Below are 19649 nucleotides of genomic sequence, written 5' to 3' on the forward strand. Positions count from 1 at the left end.
TTTTTTTTTTTTTTTTTTTTTTTTTTTTTTTTTTTTTTTTTTTTTTTTTTTTTTTTTCCGAAACACTAGATCACAGTTTTTTGCAAACCAACTAACAGGAGAACATAAAGGATTTTTTCTTGAGCCATCATCCAATCTAAGTAACGATAGATGCTTCTGGTTAAAATGAAAGCTAATATGAAGATATGACTTAATGAATTATGAAGATTGCTACTCATCCCTTCTTTTCAAGTATTCTCTCCAAATAAACATTATAACTACAAATTCTCAAAAACATGACATTAATCTTTTGCTCATGCTCAGGATAGAAATATTTGACAAAAATAAAAAAGGTTTGAATCTTCACCCCACATGTTGAACTCAAAAGTAACAATAAGAATCTTCAACGATATAACAGAAATAGCTGTTGTTTAACCTAACCCATCTCTCCATTCCACCATTTGAAAGTCACATTAACATCAGCATATTAATCTACTACCTAACCTCATAGTAGATGTTCTTTATATAACTAAAAAATGTAGACCATGAGAAAAGAGAGAGAAAGAATGCAGGGTCCAACTAAATGGAAGTTCATAAAAAACTAGGCCAAGGGCTGTACCTGTGGATAGTTATCTACAATGACAACTTTTGCTAGATCGATGCCTAAAACTGTCAAATCCTTGGTGTAACATCCTTCTAAAAAAATGCATGATTCACGATAAAGTCGACGTGAGATAATACAATTATCTGGGTCCAGTTTGTTGAGGACTTGTTCTGCATAAATACTTTGACTGGCTGTAAAGATAACAACTTCAAACATCTCTGCAACACGATCCAGAAATATTTGAAGATATGGCCTCTGCTTAACATATACAATGTGCTCTTTCATGTTTAAGCAAACAGTAAAGCAGAAGTCTGCATCATCCTGCGGTTCCAAAGTAGAGTGAACTAGGGTTTCTGCAAATATACAAGACAACTACATTACATTCCAGATAGCAGATAAAATAAAGATTTAAAGGGAACTAGTCACCACAAAACATATTGGAAATCTAAGCAAAACTCAAACAAACTATTAAATAGCTCCACTTGAAAGAAATCTCAAGTTCATATTGATTTAGATATGTTAAATGCTAGCTAATAATCTGATTAACAAAGTCGTCCACCTATACAATTCACTCCTGCAAGGCTGAAATTAATAGGAAGCTCAGATAGTAGTCAGTTAGCTGTCAACTACTAGTTGAGTCATAAAGGGTTGTTAGTCGGTTGAGGCCATTATGCTTGGTGGGGGAAGGACTATCCATAGATTGCAAGCACAGTATAGAGATAAGAAGAGGGGAAAAATATTAAAGAGAGATAGAAAGAACAATTGTCTCAAATTCCTGAATTGGCAATCGTAAAATTTTGACAGAAAAAATGTACTCATGTCTTTTTATGACAACGTTCATCTAATAAAAATCTCTCACATTTAAACTCCCCAGGAAGTGTGCATTCTAAAGTCTACAGTTTGAAAAAGAGAGAACAACCGATCAGCTACTTCAAAATTTCATAGACTGTATCNTGTATATGTAAATCCTAAATATGAAAATATGCGGAATTCTTATGAAAAAAAAAAAGAAGAGATATGAAAAGAAATTCCAATCATTCAACACTCGTACCAGTGCAGGTATTTATACATCTCCTAATCCTCAAAAAGACAAATATCGAATATAAATCTCTTACCATCCAAATCAAGTACAAGGGTCACGGCCTTTCTTTTCCGATCCTCATTGGGCAATATACTGGGCTGAAAGTTCGATATCACTTCTGAAAGTTCTGGTAAATTTTTTATGAACAACTGGGGATCAAAACACTCTGTCTGATCTGAGTCTGTGCTAACATTGAATTCAAGACTGAAATTATTTCTTTGATCAATTACTCGGTGTAAACCAGAATTACCAAAACCAATGGTTAATTCATCAGAACAGTCAGCATCATCTGAATTGCTGAATTTCACGGTGTCCTCAAGGAAAGGAAGCATCATATACTGATCAGCAACATCAGACAATATAGTTGACTGAGTATATTTGTAGTCATGAAAATAATTGATGTTGCAGAGGTCATCATTTCCACTTAAAGGTAAGTTTGCAACTATCATGTCAGAAATAAAAAAATCTGATACATCACAAGTCTGATTGTCATGTGAGCTTCTGATATTTTTCCCTTCATCAGTTTCCGTTCCTGGTATATCAAGATCAAGTTTTCTCCCTGCATAACACATAAGCAGATGAACAGATAAGAACTATCATGAGGGTTATAGTCTGTGTCAGGAGGTAATAAATTTTTCCATCTTCCAAGTATTGCCTAAATATAAAATTGCAAGGACATATGGCAAAGCCGAAGTTCGAAATTAAATGAAAACATGAACTTCAAGGTCACAAGCACAGCAGAATGGTTGATAAAACTTTTCTTTAAGTTGCAAACCAACTTTCAAATCCTCCAATACAGATGCCATTTAAATATTAGAAGTTTCTGAGAACCATGAGAAAATAATATCTGCTCGATCCTACACAAGTTTGGACTGGACGGGAACTCAAGGGACAATAAACAAGAATTGCTAGTGGTATACTTGAAGGGAACGTGCATCTGAAGACAGGAGGATAGAGTCCTAAGTAGACCTAACACAAAATTATAGATCTTAACCTTTGAAAACGATGACCAGATGATATTAGTAGCAAGGGCGCTTTAGTTTGGGTGACCTGTGTTCAACTTGTATCGAAGATTCTTATACTTGCATGTCAGAGAAATTTAATGCAGTGCCCACATGTTAAAAGCTGTTTAAATTAAATCAAGCCTGACGTTCGTTGAGCACATGATGTATACTTGTTTAAAACAACAAACATATGCAGAACATTCGTAAATATATGGAAAGTGAAATATAAAATGTATTAACATAATTCACTTTAAAATTTATTTTCACTCAGATGTTAAATCATTTAGAAAAATTGATAAATTGGTTTAGATATAAGCTAAAACAAACTTTAGCATGTGAATCATTGAAATCAAAATGCATAAAAATTATATCTATTTTAATAAATGTGTCCGTGTGGTGCCTATCTCCTACATTCTTAAAAGTTGACATGATCAAATTGATAAATTGGTTTAGATAGAAGCTAAAACAAACTTTAGCCTGTAAATCATTGAAATCAAAATTATATATATTTTAATAAATGTGTCCGTGTGGTGCCTATCTCCTACATTCTTAAAAATTAACATGTGATCATGTCATCTATATCTCGTGTCAATGTTTGTACTTCTTATGTAGTACCTGCATCGTGTTCATTAATAGGAGAAAAAATTGTCTCTATTTCGGAAGAGTAGGTTAAGGTGCAATCCTGTAAAAATTTCAAATAAAAAATTTGTCAGAATAATCATAATAATAACAACAACAATAATAGTAATTGTAATAGTTAGAATAATAATAATAATAATAATAAAATGATGGTGATGGTTTTTGAAAAAAGAAAAAACAAAAACTGCCCGGCATAAACATAAACTAAAACTACATTTGCCCTTCCCTAAATATAGGACAACAGCCCTCAGATTTCACTCCTATATTAGACAAATGCACCACACAAATTGTTTTCGCATTATTATCCACACTCCACTATCATATAAAATCCTCGGGTAGAATTTATTAAAGAAGTGCTTAGAATGATCTTACAACCGGGATATTCAGCATATGTCTTGATGCATTATGAAAACCCATGCGCCTATTAGTCTAGATACTAATAATTCTCATAAAGAGTTCGCACACAGTTCTTGAGAAAATATCAAAATATGTATTTGCAGTTGATCCTGTTTTTTTTTTTTTAAAAAAAAAAAAAATCACATCATACCATTCCATTCATATCTGCAGCATTGACTGAAAAAGGTTCTTCCCTCTTCAACTCAAAAGCTTCTCCGTGCCTCTTCAACTCAGAAGTTTCTTCGTCAATGAACACTTGGTGATCAATGGCTTCCTGATTTATATTGCTATTAATCGATTCTGTGTTTAGAGAAACTGCATAAGAAACAAATATCAATACCCAAAAATAAAAAAACATGGCAATGCAATTGATATTGTCTGGTAATGGATGAAAAATAGTTTGATTTCTGAGAAATTTTCAACTTTGGGAGGAGGAGAAAATGATGCAAAATGGTAACTTCGTAGAAAAAAATAAAGATTTCAAAGATCTCAAATAGATTTTTGTCGTTTTATTGAACAAAAAAAAAAAAAATCTGCATAAATCAGTATGAAGGAAAATAACATCATATTTACTTTTGCATAATCGAAATCAAACTATAGGAAATATCAAAGCGGTGCCTTTTCTCCTAAGAAGCTATATTCTTCCATGCGTGTGATTCTTCATTCTAAATATGACAGGAGATTGAGACTGAGACTATTCGAATGTATTTGTTCAAGATGCTTGTGAATTACACCGTTTCTTTTTGTAACTTCAAACTTCCAAGTGATCCAGCATTTTTAAATATTTTATTAGCAGACCAAGGTAGTGAACTTAAATAGATTTTAAAAAATTTAGATTAACGGATTTCTCCCACATGCTAGAGAAAACAACCACAAACTATGAACGTAATCAGCAATATATTTTTTAAAAATAAAACAAGATAGCATCTAAGTTAAAAAGAAAGACAGAAAGAAGGAAAAGGTTACCTACCCTCCAGACATTGTGTAATACAGCCATTAAATTCATCTGTCTCTTCGGAAACCCTCGGGAGAAAACAAGCTTTTTTAGAGATGACACTAGATTTCTGACAAACACGAAGACCATGTTTTTCTCTTAAGCAGCTCGAGCTTAACTTGGCCTTCATTTTTATTGATGGCATTTGTCCTGCACTTTTGATGATATGTACCACCACGTTGATTCAAGAACATCAGTGAAAAACACACCTGTAGAGCACAAAAATCGAGACCATAAGTACCCAAAGATAAAAAAAAATCTAACGTATCAACGGATGGAGCAGCCATCTGAAATTTGTATGTACAATGAAACGCTTCCAAAAATAACATGGATGCACAGCTCAAGGTTATTCCACAATCAACCCAGAGCACCACAAACATCAAAGGGTGTAGCAACCAGCAAATATTTAATTAGAAAAATGTCAATAATGCATAAACTTGTTGTGGCATGGTACAAAAGCATCGTGAGAAAGTGACAACTATGTTAGTAGCTAGGGCGACTCATCCCCAAGCGAAAACTCGACCATCACGGAGAAGAAACTAAATATTCTAACCTCAAGCCAAAACCTTAAGGTGTAAGAAATCCCTTCTCATGGTGTAGAATTTATGCAACAATGAAGAAAAAATGATAATCTAATAATCAACAAATAAACGAACAACACTGTGAAGGAAATCTAGACATACTACAAAAACTTTATTATTCCACGTAGAAACACAAACATATAATTACTCCCCGGGAGAGAAGTAAAACAGTACCAGCAGTAAAAACGTGTTCGATTAGTCAAAATCTTCCAAGCTCGAATAACTGTAAACCCGCGCAGATTCCGGGACGCAGTATCGGTAAAATTGAAGAATGAAATGAAGGCGGGAAAGAAACAGAAAAATCTCGAAGTGAACCTCTCAGCAATTAAAGTCAACCAAAGCAAGTTCGTGGAAGAGTCTTAGTGGGTAAGAGGAAAAGAACTCAAAAACGAGCTTGAAACTAAGCCGTGTGAAATCAAGCCCTAGAGAGGTCCAGATAAGTTGAATTCATACTCCTTCAACCAGTACAGAGAGAGAGAGAAACAGAGAATAAACAGAGGAAATTCACCGAACATAATTACGAAATTGAAGTGAAGCAGAGAGGACAATCAATCGGAGAAGGAGGAAAAGAGCGAGAAGAAAATCCGAATACCTGGTGAAGCAACAGAGTCCTCCTCCTCCTACTCCTCCCCCTGCTTCTTCTTCCTCCCCTCTCTCTCTCTCTCTAAAATGTTATTCAAGGAATGTCAGATAGAGAAAAAACGTAGAATCTGGGGACTTATAGACGGCTTTGATGAAGGTATTTCTAAAATGACTGGACCTATAGAGTTATGCCACGTGGCTAGTGGAACCAGCTAAGCACACCACGTTGACATGTTCAGCTTCGCGGTGAAGGACCTCGAGCTAGATCATTGTCTATGTCTACGCTTCCCTTCCCAGTCTATGCGCAGGTCTTTCATTATTTATATCTTTTTATAATTTTTTGGTTTTTTTTTTTTTTAATTATAAATGACCCTAAACAATTAATTAATTATTCCTATTTATCCTCTCACTCTCTCATTGGTCAATAGGTCAATATTTTCCATGGGAAGGAAAAAGTTTTTTTTTTCTTTTTTTTTTTCCTCAAACAGAAAATAAGATAAATCGAGAATAAAATATACTAATTAAGCCCCAATAATTATCTAGTTGATAGCTTTTATTTTCTAAACTCCGAAATCCAACTCCCAACTTATTTGGAGAATGCATTGAGCTACTGTGTTGATGATGATCTACTAGTTGATTCAAGATCAGGGTGATTCACCTCACTTCACTCGTGCCGAAATAGGCCAAGAATCCGAAGTGGTCAATGGTATAAACACAAAGCAATTGAACTTGTATTTAAAAAGCTGAAACAAGTTTTGGGCATAGAAGTTGCAAAGGTCCTACCCGCTATACAATTGTGTGGTTCCTCCTCTCAAAGCTTCCCAACCAAAAAACACAATCAACTGTGGTATATACATTGTTTCTCATTTCTCAAACCAACATTTAGGGGGAAGGCAAAAAGAAGCTCCCAAAATGTAGGAGAAATCATGGACTAATTCAGTGCATAAACAACACTGGGCAGCCGAGACCGAAGACAGCAACCGACATGGAACCAGCCACTCCATCTCCATCCAATCTTCCAACCAAAACACTGCAGAAAGCACATTATAAACAAAATCTGCATATGTTTGTTCTTCCTAATCCAACTGTTCCTGACATATGTACGATTATTTACTCGAGTTAGAAATTCAGCAGCTACAGATCTGGGCAGAGGGCGATGATGCTGCGTTTAGAATTTATCAAGCCCCTCACTAATGCCGTTACTTGGAGGGCTTCCCGACGAATCATTCATCGCCCAGATATTGATGCCCAAATGGGAGGATGGCAGATGTTCATGAAGAATCTGCAAAATGAAATGATAATGACATCAAGCATATGCCACAGATGAGTATTATACGTTCCAACCGTGCTTAAAAACTGTCACCAAACTTTGAAGGATGGATCATTAGATGGGGCAGACCCAGCTTAGATCAGAATGAAGAACGAGTTATCGGATTTATATGTTCCATTGTGTTCACAAATGACCAAGATAAAATTGAGAAAGGCTGAATTAGATAGATATATTTGAACTTTTGACCTGATTTCCAGCCTCAGGCCCGTCTGAGTGAAAAAGAATGGGGCGGCAGCGCTTATCTTCATTCATTAAGCTTGAGTTCTGGAAATGACTCATGAGAGCCATCTTTCCTTGGATACGAGCATATGCCAAGGAAGCAACTTTCTCACTATTGAACTTCTCCCATCTCTTTCCATCAAAAGCCTATACAGACAAACTCAAATACATATTATGCTGCAGACCCGAATTGAATAAATTTAATGTCGAAACGGTTCTAAAATATCACGCCAAGTAGTAAAAAAAATGATGATAATAAAACCTCATAAAAGGATATTATGTGTTGAGGAGATAGCATATTGATGAAAGCATAGCCGACGTTGCATTTATTCTGCACAGTTCAAACGAAAATGCCAATCGGTTGCATTTGTGAGAAGTAAAATGGATAAAAAGAACAAGTTTGGTTTTAGTTCAATCCCAACATTCAAAAGGATAGTTCAAAGTTACCTTAAAATCAATTGGCAAATAGAGAAAATCATAAGTACCCTTATGATGTTCATCAATGGCAGCTAATAACATTTTTGACGTGTACCTGTGGGGAGAGAATGATTTGAACATATTTACAACAAGCAAAAATGGAAAGGAAAAAGAAAAAATAAGCAAAGCAAAGGGCAGGGTGAAGAACTAGTTGTATCTTACTTATTCGGGATGTTTTTTATCATCAAGGTTGTTCGAGTGTCTTCCCCGCCCTTAATTTTATCCAAGTCAAGCTGAAACTGCTTCTTACTGTCAATCTGATTTCCGTTATTCTCAATCCATCGGCTTCTGCCACGCTCATTCAAACCATCCAGGGTGTTTGGTAGCAGTCCCAAGTATGGAACACTACCTGATAACATCGAGTTCAGCATGGATGAAGACATCATTTGAAAAGTCGAAGGGTGAATTTCAGACATGTTTCTCGGTGTGGTGATGGCGGGGTTTACAGGAGCATGTGAACTAAAGCTTAAACCTCTGAATGCCCCAGGACCCATTAACGAAGTATCTGGTGACTGGGGGAAATACCCAAAGTGCCTCTCCGACGGGACACCAGATGGAGCAGATCCGACATGATGCGAAAGAGCAGTGGGAGTTGAGCTGAAGAAAGAAGTTTGTCGGCCGGGAAACGGAAATGTATGACCATTTCCATTGGATAAGAACTGAAGGTTTGTGTACGATCTTGACCAAGCAGAAGAACTAGAGGACTCTGTGTATGAATTCTGACTTCCACAAAAAGTTTGTGGACCGGATAACGCTTCCACACATGATCCACTTGATGTGGGAGGTCTGAAGGAGGGCATAGTCTCATTATAGGGCCTTGATTTTGGTTCGGGGAATGAAAGGGATGGTTGAAAGGCATGCAATGGATTTATATACAATGGATGCTGGTCCTTGCCAATAGGAGGAACCTTCACATTACTTCTTGTTACTTTAGGAAGAACAGAAGCTAATCCAGCCAAATGGTTGCCACCTGTTGGGCTTATGGATGTAAAACCCGGAAAGTTGCTGCTACTTCCCATGGAACTAGGTTTAATCGAACCGTTGAACGACATCCATTTACCTGTCACAGATGCTAAGATAGTGGTTGGAGATGGAGAATTGTGAGGTAAATAAAAAATATAAATACATGACAACGAAATAGGCGTGCGAGTGATGACAGAAACGTTTAACGGTATCCTACCTGGGGGAGAATTGATAACCGGTGAACCTTGATGGCGGAAACTCCAGAAATCATCTTGTTCAAGTTCTTGATTTAGTTGCAACATCAAGCTGGAGGGATCACGACGCATAATAATGAGTTCAATAAGAATAAAAGAAAAATGTATCGATACTAAGTATGAATTAGACACGAACATTTATCAGTTCAAATTCAACCAAATAGAGAACATGCTGATAAATCTATGCAAGAATATATTAGAAGGAGAAGAAAACATAAAAATTTATGGTCTCAAACACACACCTTCGACGAGCTCCGCCAGGGCGACTTGGTTCTAGCTTTATGCGTTTGCCAACAATGTCGCTTCTATTTAATGCCTTCAGTGCTGCTTCAGCAGCTCTAACATCATAATACTCAATAAACTTATGGTGTCTCTTGTGTGGAGTTTCCCTTATCTGTTTTTGAAACGAATACCACATCGCCGAATGTCATTAATCATAAATCAAGAGAACTAGGAATCAACTGACAATAGAAATATAAGAAGGGTTGGTAAAACAATCACCTCTTTGACCTCCCCATAGACCCCAAAAATTTGATGAAGATCTTCATTGGGAATTGAGGGATCTAAATTAAAGGCTACCAAGGTTCCTTGATTTATATCCTTCTCAGATGGATTATTCTGTTGTACAGTGAAAGAAATCATAGAAATGAAACCAATACTCAAAAATCAAACGAAAGTTGAGATAAACTATGAACGATTGAATATCGGCTCAGAACCTTGGGAATTGAGAAGTGAATGTCAAGTTTTCTCCGCCGCAGTGGTTTATTTTGCAATGCACGCATAGCAGTTCGAGCAGCACGAATGTCATAATAAGATATCATCACAAAGCCCCTATGTTTACACGCAGTATACAAAGTCCTAATATCGCCATATTGCTGCAAGCCAGAAGGGAAAGAAGCATATCAGTATATCCTAACTTTCTCCAAAGACTAATTATCATTTATGTATAGATTTTAAAATTGGTACAAGGCATATGTTTCCATTCAATTGTCATCACAAATAAAATGGATATATTAACACATGATTTTAAAAAAGATTTACACAAAATGCATCACCTCAAAGAGAGCTCTCAGTTCCAAATCTTCAACATTGCTATTAATATTCCGCACAAACAACGTTCTTGAAGGATGCTCTCCATAAGGATGTTCTCCAGCAACCGTTCCATTACCATTTGAAAAGGTATAAGGAGGCACCACACTTCCAATTGCACCATCACCTAAGCTTACCCTTGAAGAACCAATGCTAGCATTTTGTTGAGCATCTGTTTCCAACTCCATGCCACCTCCACTACTGAAAAGATCATATTCTTCCAAGTCTTCAAGAGAGGTAGGCAAGCCATTCAGATCTAAATCATCCAATATTCCCGCTAGAAGCTCCTCCTCATCATCGGGAAGCAAGCTGCCAATTGCATGAGTTTCGATGTCTTCAAGCACATCATCCCCCTCTGGACCTGGGTTGAGATTCTTAAAGCGAGACGAGATGTCATCAACCGATTGAATAGTAACTCCTTTGTCGATCATGTTCACTGCGTGACGATAAAGAACGAAAGGATCTCAGTTAACATCACATAGGATGGTGAATATAAGATGAAGAATATCAGACAGTTGGCATTGGCAGAACTTACGCTTCCCATGCGGAAGAACCGGCAATGAGCTTGAGAATAGTGTAGTAACGCTGGAAGCATCGAAAGCATCAGCTTTGTGGAAATTACCCCATGCATTTTCCTTTTCTTTGGGCTTAGCCATGGGTGGACTATAAGAATGACCTACCATACATAATAAAGAAACAATTACTACATTCCTTTAACCATTCTTTTAAAGAAATGGTGGTTGTGGTTTTGAAAGTAACCTGAAAATGAGTGATGTGAACTCTGCTTCTGCATCACTTTCTGATCTTCTCTACTTGATATGCAATAAAAAGAAGATTCCGGTGTACTTTTGTCAAGTGAAGAAAAAAAAAGTCATCGACGAGTTTCCTGCCAAGAACGGAAAACTATTCACGTTCATGATCGAGAGCCAATACCCAATGCAGGGAAAGTTTTGTAATCCACAATCAATCACAATCGATGTCAATAGCTTATGCTTAAATAAACCGAAGGTCCTTCTATCCATCTTAAAATTTAACAGGCAGACAAGGATCAGGGACATTAAGAAGTATACTATACATTCAATCGTTTAAATTAATATATTCTTAATATACTTCCCCACATGTGGGCTCAGCTGCTAATTTGTTTACAAAACTCAACCAGTGAACTATTCATATCAAAATATCATTGCAAAGATACAAACACAATACTTGGAATCATCAATCGTTGTTAAACTCAAAGTAGTATAAATTTAATCCCACATGGCTGGATCAAAACATCAGACAAAATAAGGAAAGAAAAAACATTAAAAACCGCTATACTTTTTATTGTTTGGTTTTTTTGTGTAGATGTAACTGATACGACCAAAACAGAACGAATCACATGCCCGATTAACCCAAACAGGAAAAAAAAGGGCAAAACCACTCCACAGAAGGGAAAAATATAGAGAGAATTGAACAAGTCAAGCCAAACGATCTTCCCTTAAACATTGTATTGCATTTCAGAAAAATCAAACCCCACATGGAAACAAAAACAAAAAGTGAATCTTTGTGAACCAAATCACTCAAACTTGCATGTAATCAAATGAACTGGGAGATTCAAGATAAGCTCCCATGGAACACAGAGACAGAGATAGATAAGTAACAGGCAAGATGGAGACAAACAGAAAAACACCCCCAAAAAAGTAGTCGATAAAACAAAACACAGACTCCTCAAAATCAAGCTCAGAGCAATGAAACTCAAAAAACCACACAAGGAAAATCTGCAAAAACTCACTCCAACTAGTAGTCCTTCAAAACGACGATGATCAAAGAGAGAAACGGCGGTACTAAAATGCCACACACAGTTCTCGTTGTTGCTATTGAGAGCTGCAGAGCAATACTTATGGTGGAACTGAAATTGGGCGTTTACTGAAATAGAAAGAGGGAATTAAAAGAGGGGAAAAGGAGACGATGATAGGGGAGAGAAAGAAGTGAAAAATCAATGAGGGGAAGATGGAGGGAAGAAGAAGAAGAGAGTTATGGGCTGCAAAAGAATGGTGGTGGGCGTGGAAATGGGGACTCAATTGTAATTAAATTAAGTTTTGTGGCTAAAATTATATTTTTATATACTTAACTTCGGAACCTACCATAAATACTTGAAAATTTTGGATTATCCTCTTTTCTTTTTCTATAAAAAATAAATAAATAAAGGAAAATATATATATTTTAAGTGATCGAGTCGTAATTATCCACTTCTTATCGGATTTGACTGTTTGACTTTAATTGCTCATCTTTTTATATTTATTTATTTATTTTCTTGTTACGGATATATGACGTAATATATGAGGAAGGCCACGTTTTACTCGTTGAGCGTTGGAGAAGTTGGGAGTTATTCCTAATTTGTCCCCCACCTTATTTATTATTTCAAATCTTTTTTTTTTTTTGTTAAATTTATATTTTAGTCTTAATTGATTATGATTTTTTTTTTTAACTTGCGATGGTTTTGTTTAATTCTTTTTAATTGAGTATTAATCGCCACAAAATGTTTAAATTAATAGATAAAATGATGATGTGGCATCAAATTACAGTTTAATTATAATAAGCTGTTTTAATTTATTAAAATCAAATATTTTTCCATGCTTGTAAAATTAGTATACCTTTACATTTAGAATAATCACATATTAAATTATTTTACTAAAGTTAAATTTAAACGATAAATTATAGTATATTATCTTACAATAATTTTGCTAACAATCCACCACCTGCATTTAATTACACTACTAGTAAAAAATCAATACTAAATTTAATTTTTAAGATTAACCACTAAAATAAATAATATATATATATCAAAAGACTATGGTACAAGAAAATTAACATTTTATAATTTTAATTTTTAGACGAATTTGTACTAATGAGTAAGTTAAATTAGTAAATTGAGTTTTTCTCGAATTACCTTTCGAACATAAATAAATGCATAATAGTTTTTATTATTTTATAAATTTTTATCCGAAAGTTATAAAATGCAATTTTAATTTCGCGATATAATTGAATAATTTTTTTTTGGTTGGCAATACAATCAAATTTGTAAAACTTGATATTATGTTGAGTTTTCAAATATTATATATATATATTTTTTATTAAAAAAAAAAATAGAAGGTGAATCTATATAGAGAACAAAAATGTAACTAAACTAAATATGGAATATGAAATTGAAAGTNAAAAAAAAAAAAAAAAAAAAAAAAAAAAAAAAAAAAAAAAAAAAAAGAACCCGTAAACTTTGACCCACGAAAACCCTAATGCCGCAGCCAATCCACTGTACCTCTTATATAAATATAAACCTGAAGGGTTGAGGTTAGAGTTCGGCGGGTCTTGGAAAGCAAACTCCGATTCCGATTGCCGGTATATTCTTTCTCTCTATTCCTATCTTCTGTTCGTATGACTTATAGCTTTCACGCTCTACCACTGCACCACTGCACCACTGCAATATGATCTTGCAACATTAAGTAGTTTATTTCAAGTCAAATGCGATTTTAGGCTGTAGGTGATTCAAACGTTCTGTTGTTATTTTGTTGAGTCAACATTCTTTCAATCAGTCATTTTGGAGCTGAGAAATCTGCTTGGTTTAGAGTTTATAGGAACTAAGAAGATATGGCGGTGCCGTTGCTGACGAAGAAGATCGTTAAGAAGCGGGTTAAGCAGTTCAAAAGGCCCCAGAGCGACCGCAAGATCTCTGTCAAAGTATGTATATGAACTATTGTTAGTTTTCCTCTGCATAACTAGAATTTCTGCTTGCTAGTGATTTTGCATTCAACTATGTGTATATGAATACGAGAATTGTGTTTCGCTCTGCGATGTAGACGTTTTAATTCTCATTGAATCTGTGGTACAATTTTCCATCTCGATCTTTAAGTTGTTCTGTTGATTATTCGGTGCTAACAGTCCATTTATCTCATCAAGGAATGTCACGAAGTATTTTGTCGCTCCAGTCTTATTTGCATTGCTTCATACAATTGATGTTTAGCATAATGTATCGTTTTACTTCGAAAGTTGTATAAATTGTTCAAAACCACGATAGTTTTCCCGCGTTTTCAGTTTTCTCATTGTTCCACCTCTTTGACTGCTATCGCTTAATGAAATGTTGTTCAACCTAACTACTGTTAAAATTTTATAACAAGAGTATGCTACAGCAATGATGTTTACCGTGGCGAATATTGGTGCAACAAGTTCTTTGGCTCTTGAATGATAAGGTCGATATCATGCACTAAGAATCAGTATGTTGATTACGTGTAGCAATATCCTGCTTAGATGTTTTTTTAAATCGACACTAGTTTTTATTGTTTAGTCGAAAGTCCATGTTAGGCATCTGAAAGTGTCAAAAAACAGAAATTTGTTGCATTTTCAGTAAACGCTAGTTGCATTGCAATTACATATTGAAGTTCAATTCAATTCTCTAACGATGGCTCTCCACCAGTATCAGACGTGTTCTTTTCTTTAATATAAATTTTTGTGGAGTTATTTGTCCGTGATAGCTGGTTTCTTTATCCAGCATTTTGTTTGAAGTGCAAAGATTGCTACCCTGTATAGAGTTTCATTACTCTCTTCTGAATGATTTTAAAATCCTTGTCTTGTTTTCTTATGGGCTTTCTGTCCCTGCAACCTTGCTTATAATTCTACTGCTATCACTTGCCATGATTTAACCATAAGTTGAGTGGTGATATGACATGTCGTGTTGTCCTTATTCGTAAACTATACCCAATTATCTTTAATACTTTGTTTGTTTTGTATCCTGTATCCTTGTATCTTACCTGCTTGATGCATCTGTGTATTTTGTGATCTATCTTATGTATAGCTTAATGTGAAGTCAAACATGTGCATAAATTTTTTTACCTCCTGTAAATTTACCAAGTGATTGCTCAAATGTACGTTGACAGACAAACTGGCGTAGACCAAAGGGTATTGATTCTCGTGTTCGACGGAAGTTCAAAGGATGCACTTTGATGCCAAACATTGGTTATGGTACTGACAAGAAGACCCGTCATTATCTTCCTAATGGATTCAAGAAGTTCGTTGTGCACAACGTCAAGGAGCTTGAACTGTTGATGATGCACAATAGGCAAGCACTGATCTCTTCACATTTCATTTGAATTATGTCGTTACTCCTGAACTCGATGATTAACTAGATTTAGAAAGATATATTGCATGGCTGATTCATTTTTTTAAGTCAATTATTTCAGGACTTACTGTGCTGAGATTGCACATGATGTGTCCACAAGAAAGAGGAAGGAGATTGTGGAGAGAGCTGCCCAGCTCGATGTAGTTGTCACCAACAAGCTTGCTAGGTTGCGCAGCCAGGAGGATGAATGAGCCTAGATTCTCTTTTTGTTTCATTAGTGCTGTCGTTTTAATACCGTTCCATGAATTTGACATCGCCTCAGAATTGGCTTGCTGTATTTCTATTCTGTTGGATGTCTTTTTATTCGACTGTGATTTCTAATTCCATTTGTCATTTTTGGTTATTCATATGTGAGTTTCCTTCTTATTGATTATTTTCAAGATTTTGTGAGATTCCACCTCGGTTGGAGAGAGAAGCAACGTATTCCTTATAAGGGTGTACGAGTCAAGATAGATAATCGAGAGGTGAGCTTGGACTGAGCTCGAGCAGTTAGAGTGGTGTTGATTCTAAAATGTTCTCGAACAAATGCTTTTGGTGCAAGTTATTTAATCTTCTTTGTGCTTTTAAATTGTACAATTAAAGTGAAATTCAATTGTCATCTTTCATTTCCAATGCATGAATTTCCGTCGATTCACATTCCTGGAATGTTCTCAGGTTTCTTGGTCCCTCAGTTCTCTGATTCTCAAAAGTACAATCGCCATGTTTTCCTTGGCCCACTTAAGCTCATCTACGTAAGATGACGACTCATTTTCAGTACAATTATCATTAAACAGAAAAGAAATGCCGTGATGAAATGAACGTTCAACCAAATGTGCATTTAATTCCACCAGTTGAACTAAAATTTCAGGAATTTGAGTTTTCCTGAGGGACGAATCCTCCCCCTGATTTTCATCATTCTTCATGCTTTCCAGTTCGTCGATCACTTTGTCCACTCTTTGAGACGAAGTCAGAAGCAGGTCCCTCACCTTCTCGAGAAAATCAAAGTTATCCTGCAATTCGAATCTCGCTTTCTGTGCGTCTTTCAACATCGGTAATATATGATCAATGAGTTCATAGAATTTCAACAAAATTTCCTCCAGTTCTTCAAGAAGGTCCGGAGCCGAATCAAATCGACCATTCGAATCTCCATGCAGATCATTTTGATCTTTCCTCAATTTATCGGCCGCGTTCACGGATTCACGAACTGACTCCATGAACCGAAGGATAAAATCTTCGTCTTCCTTGATAGTATATCCAGAATGAGATGCATCTTCATGGAGAGCTTCCTGGTTTTCTTCTTTAATGAATCCGCCATCGCTTTCTTTGTCTGCAAGGCCTTGATGACCATTCAAATATCTATCCAGATCTTTCTGCTCTTTCTTGCATTTAGAAGCCTCGTTCACGGATTTACAAAGTGAATCGTTCAACCGAAGGAGGATATCTTTGTTTTCCTTGATATCATGTCGGGAATGCAACTCATCTTGATGTTGATCTTCCTGATTTTCTTCTTCAATTTTATGCTTGAATCCGCCATGGCTTTCTTTGTCTGCAAGTCTTCGACGAGCACTCAAAACGTGGTGCAAATCACAATGTTGTATCTTGAATTCACGATCTGACTCTAAGGTCCATCCCTTCAACCAAAGGAGAATATCTTCATCTTTCTTGATTTCTGTAATTATCATGTTTGAAATCTCAACTCTCTTTTCTCCCTATGTAATCCTAAACAAATGGAGCGTTTGCAGGGAAAAGCCTGAAGATCGCGATGGACTCAACTTGAAGAACTCGAAGAAGTCATTCAGATTCAAGAAACGCAATTGATCGGTGAGTCTATCCACTGATTCAAAATCTTCTACTCCCTGTTTCTTATTTTTAAGCCTACAAAGCGGAAAACGGCTTCAAAAACTTCATATTTAGATCAAAATTTGAACATTTTTATAGTCAAATTTTGACCAATTTCATAAGAATCATTTTCACCCTACAAAATAAAATTTGTGTTAAAAAAATATTTATTAACAACTTAAAACAATTATATATTACCTAACAGATTAAGCTTAAAATCAAATCAAATCAACAAATTAAATAAGATTTTCATGTTTAAAGATGAAAATTATCATTGGATAAGGATTTCGATTTTTGTTTTGAAATTTATGTATGTATCTTCTCAATTTTCTTTTTACTTTTAACAATTTTTTTTAAGAAAATAATAAAAAATGGATATTCTCTCATCAAAATTATACCGATATTAAATATACACGAGATTTTTAATATCATGATCCACAAAAAGAATATTAAATTTCTAAATTAGATTTTTATTCATTTGAGTTATCACATTCTAATTGATATTTTATATTTATTAAAATATGCTCGAACAATATCATAACTATACTTAGATCATATCGTATTTTTTTTGGACTTAGGAAGAAGTAAATTTATAGCTAGAAAATTGAAGAACAACAAATATTTTTTTCATTTTTCTAAAATGACTTAAAGGAAGCTATATTAATTGCTAGTTTCATGATTCTACTGATTACAAAAAAATGGAATGTAAACAAACATGAAATGATCCTGAAAATCCAGGACCAAGCAAGAATTAGGTTTCCTGAAACAAAAAAGAAAGTAGAAATTCGTATGAAATCTTGAAAGAAAAACGCTGGAACATTTTTTCTGCTCCTATTGATGATTACTGTGTTTGTTCATCCTCATCCTTCTCCACCTGCTTCAGTACTTTGATTCCCTCCATTATTTCATTTAGTTCTTCTTTAGAACTCTCAAGCTCATCCAAACACTGTGATAGCACATTCCCCCTGTTCTTCGTGTCTGAAACAAGGCTGATATTATGGGAGCTTACTATTTGCATATTTATGTCTTTCAGTCGAGCAAAGATATGGGGAAAATGGGTTTTCCTGAGCAAATACTCCTTCTCGAACCCCTCCAACTCTTTCAGCCACTCCATTTCAGAACTCACTCTCTTCATCCGTACACTCAGAGTCTTAACCAGCCGACTTCCTCTCTCAAGAATCTCCGCCCACATCTGCATTTGGTGTTCTTCATCCTTCTCTTCTTCTTTCAACCTTTGCAGTAAGTAGTCAACGAAGCTGTGATATTTCATTACGATTTCCTCTGTTAACAGTAGAGGATCTTTGTCCAAATCTTCGTCCTCTTCCTCCGATTCTTCTTCTTCTGTGATTCTTGTTCGTTTCTTTGCCCTCTTCGATTCTATGCCTACCTCCTTATCGCTACTCCGAGCTTTCTCGATGTGGTTTTCGGAATTTGATGCAACAGTTTGTATTTGATGATCCTGAAAATCTGAATCCCTCGCCGCTTCGTTCAACATTAGGTTAATACCTTCTACTTCTTCCTTCTTGATTTCTGCCATTTTCGAGCACTTATCTTCCTCTTCGATCTCTGTAGCCGTCATCTTGCGAATAATCCCCCAGCCCTGAACTCGTTGGTGATCTGTTTGAAAATTGATTCGGAAACGTATTTGCTGCGTCCGTTCAGTTCCCTGGATGCCTCTGGACCATTTTATCTGTTTGAAAATTTTATAGCCTACAAAACAGAAAAGGGTTTTGAAAAGCCATATCTAAGATTCAAATCATCGTTTATTTTCTAAATCTTTTTTTAAAAACTGTATATAGTATTCGGTTTTTTGAAAAGAATTTTTTTTTTCTTGCAAAAGAATTTATGCGTCCCGGCACATTCCATTTGAATTTAAAGATTTTTTTCTCTCTCTCTTCTAAAGCCAAAATTGATGGATGAACATGATATGGGTCTTAGATGAACTATGAACAAATAGCATCTTCGACTCTGCCATTACTGCAAAATCTATGAACCCATTGAATCCCGGGCAGCTATAACTCCGGCAGCCCATCAATACTCGTCGTCCAAGAAACGACAATCCTTTCAGACATTTCGTCGAACATGTTACAAACCATTCTTAAATCCCTGCATTTTTTTAGCATGGCATTCCAAGAAATCACATCCTTCCCAGGTATTTCGTAGAACAGTTTCTTTTCTTTTCTTTTATTAATTTACTAGTTCAACTTGGTACTATGCTTTCTAGTGCTTCAATTTGATCCATATAGTTACAAATTTTGTACATATTTTGATTTTTTTCCTCACTTTTTCAGTCAAATCAAATTTTTGACATGACACTTTATTCACTAAATTTCTTAAAAGATAACAATGAGTTGTATTAACGAATTTCGTTGTGCTGGTTGAAATGGATCGAATCGATCACTTTCTTAAAGTTCAAAGACCGTGATGGATGTTCTGAAAATTAATTGGAAACTGAGGATGGATTTTAGAAGTTGGAAACCTACAAGGCAA

The 19649-nt window shown here is 35.4% G+C and overlaps 3 protein-coding genes across 17 annotated transcripts in view; 1 reads left to right on the plus strand and 2 right to left on the minus strand.

Moving 5' to 3' along the window:
• The window catches only part of LOC111803570, a 9370-nt gene extending 3393 nt beyond the window's left edge, over positions 1-5977 (minus strand). For 10 of the 11 annotated variants that reach the window (XR_002816392.1, XR_002816394.1, XR_002816395.1 and 7 more), the window contains exons 1-6: positions 5871-5977; positions 4674-4906; positions 3855-4018; positions 3284-3350; positions 1699-2223; positions 599-936 (exon numbers count right to left, since the gene is read on the minus strand). Coding sequence is in view for 7 of the 11 variants with exons in the window: in XM_023688047.1 (XP_023543815.1) it covers positions 599-936; positions 1699-2223; positions 3284-3350; positions 3855-4018; positions 4674-4842 (1263 nt within the window). In the remaining 4 variants the exon portion in view is untranslated. The other variant, XM_023688048.1, reaches the window with a different exon arrangement.
• Positions 5978-6564: 587 nt separating this feature from the next.
• On the minus strand, positions 6565-12257 carry LOC111803569 (protein MEI2-like 5). 4 transcript variants are annotated; one of them, XR_002816391.1, is made up of 14 exons: positions 11964-12257; positions 10952-11078; positions 10728-10868; positions 10159-10628; positions 9820-9978; positions 9605-9721; positions 9346-9497; positions 9067-9155; positions 8049-8958; positions 7857-7941; positions 7672-7740; positions 7377-7556; positions 6975-7142; positions 6565-6890 (listed from the first exon to the last, which is right to left on the minus strand). XR_002816391.1 is itself a non-coding variant. In XM_023688042.1 (13 exons), exons 2-13 carry the CDS (start codon positions 10983-10985, stop codon positions 7029-7031), a joined length of 2508 nt encoding a protein of 835 aa, XP_023543810.1. In that variant the 5' UTR covers positions 10986-11078; positions 11964-12257; the 3' UTR covers positions 6565-7028. The 4 variants fall into 4 exon arrangements, 3 of the variants coding, with proteins under 3 accessions (XP_023543810.1, XP_023543808.1, XP_023543809.1); XM_023688042.1 differs by having other exon boundaries at positions 6565-7142; positions 8049-8946; XM_023688040.1 differs by having other exon boundaries at positions 6565-7142.
• Positions 12258-13520: 1263 nt separating this feature from the next.
• On the plus strand, positions 13521-15688 carry LOC111803575 (60S ribosomal protein L32-1-like). 2 transcript variants are annotated; one of them, XM_023688055.1, is made up of 4 exons: positions 13521-13567; positions 13795-13906; positions 15100-15281; positions 15403-15688. In XM_023688055.1, the coding sequence occupies exons 2-4, from the start codon at positions 13817-13819 to the stop codon at positions 15530-15532; spliced, it is 402 nt and encodes a 133-aa protein (XP_023543823.1). In that variant the 5' UTR covers positions 13521-13567; positions 13795-13816; the 3' UTR covers positions 15533-15688. The 2 variants fall into 2 exon arrangements, with proteins under 2 accessions (XP_023543823.1, XP_023543824.1); XM_023688056.1 differs by having other exon boundaries at positions 13804-13906.
• The last annotated feature ends 3961 nt before the right edge of the window (positions 15689-19649 follow it).

Source organism: Cucurbita pepo, chromosome LG10 (genome assembly GCF_002806865.2).
Source record: "Cucurbita pepo subsp. pepo cultivar mu-cu-16 chromosome LG10, ASM280686v2, whole genome shotgun sequence".
Taxonomy (NCBI): Eukaryota; Viridiplantae; Streptophyta; class Magnoliopsida; order Cucurbitales; family Cucurbitaceae; genus Cucurbita; species Cucurbita pepo.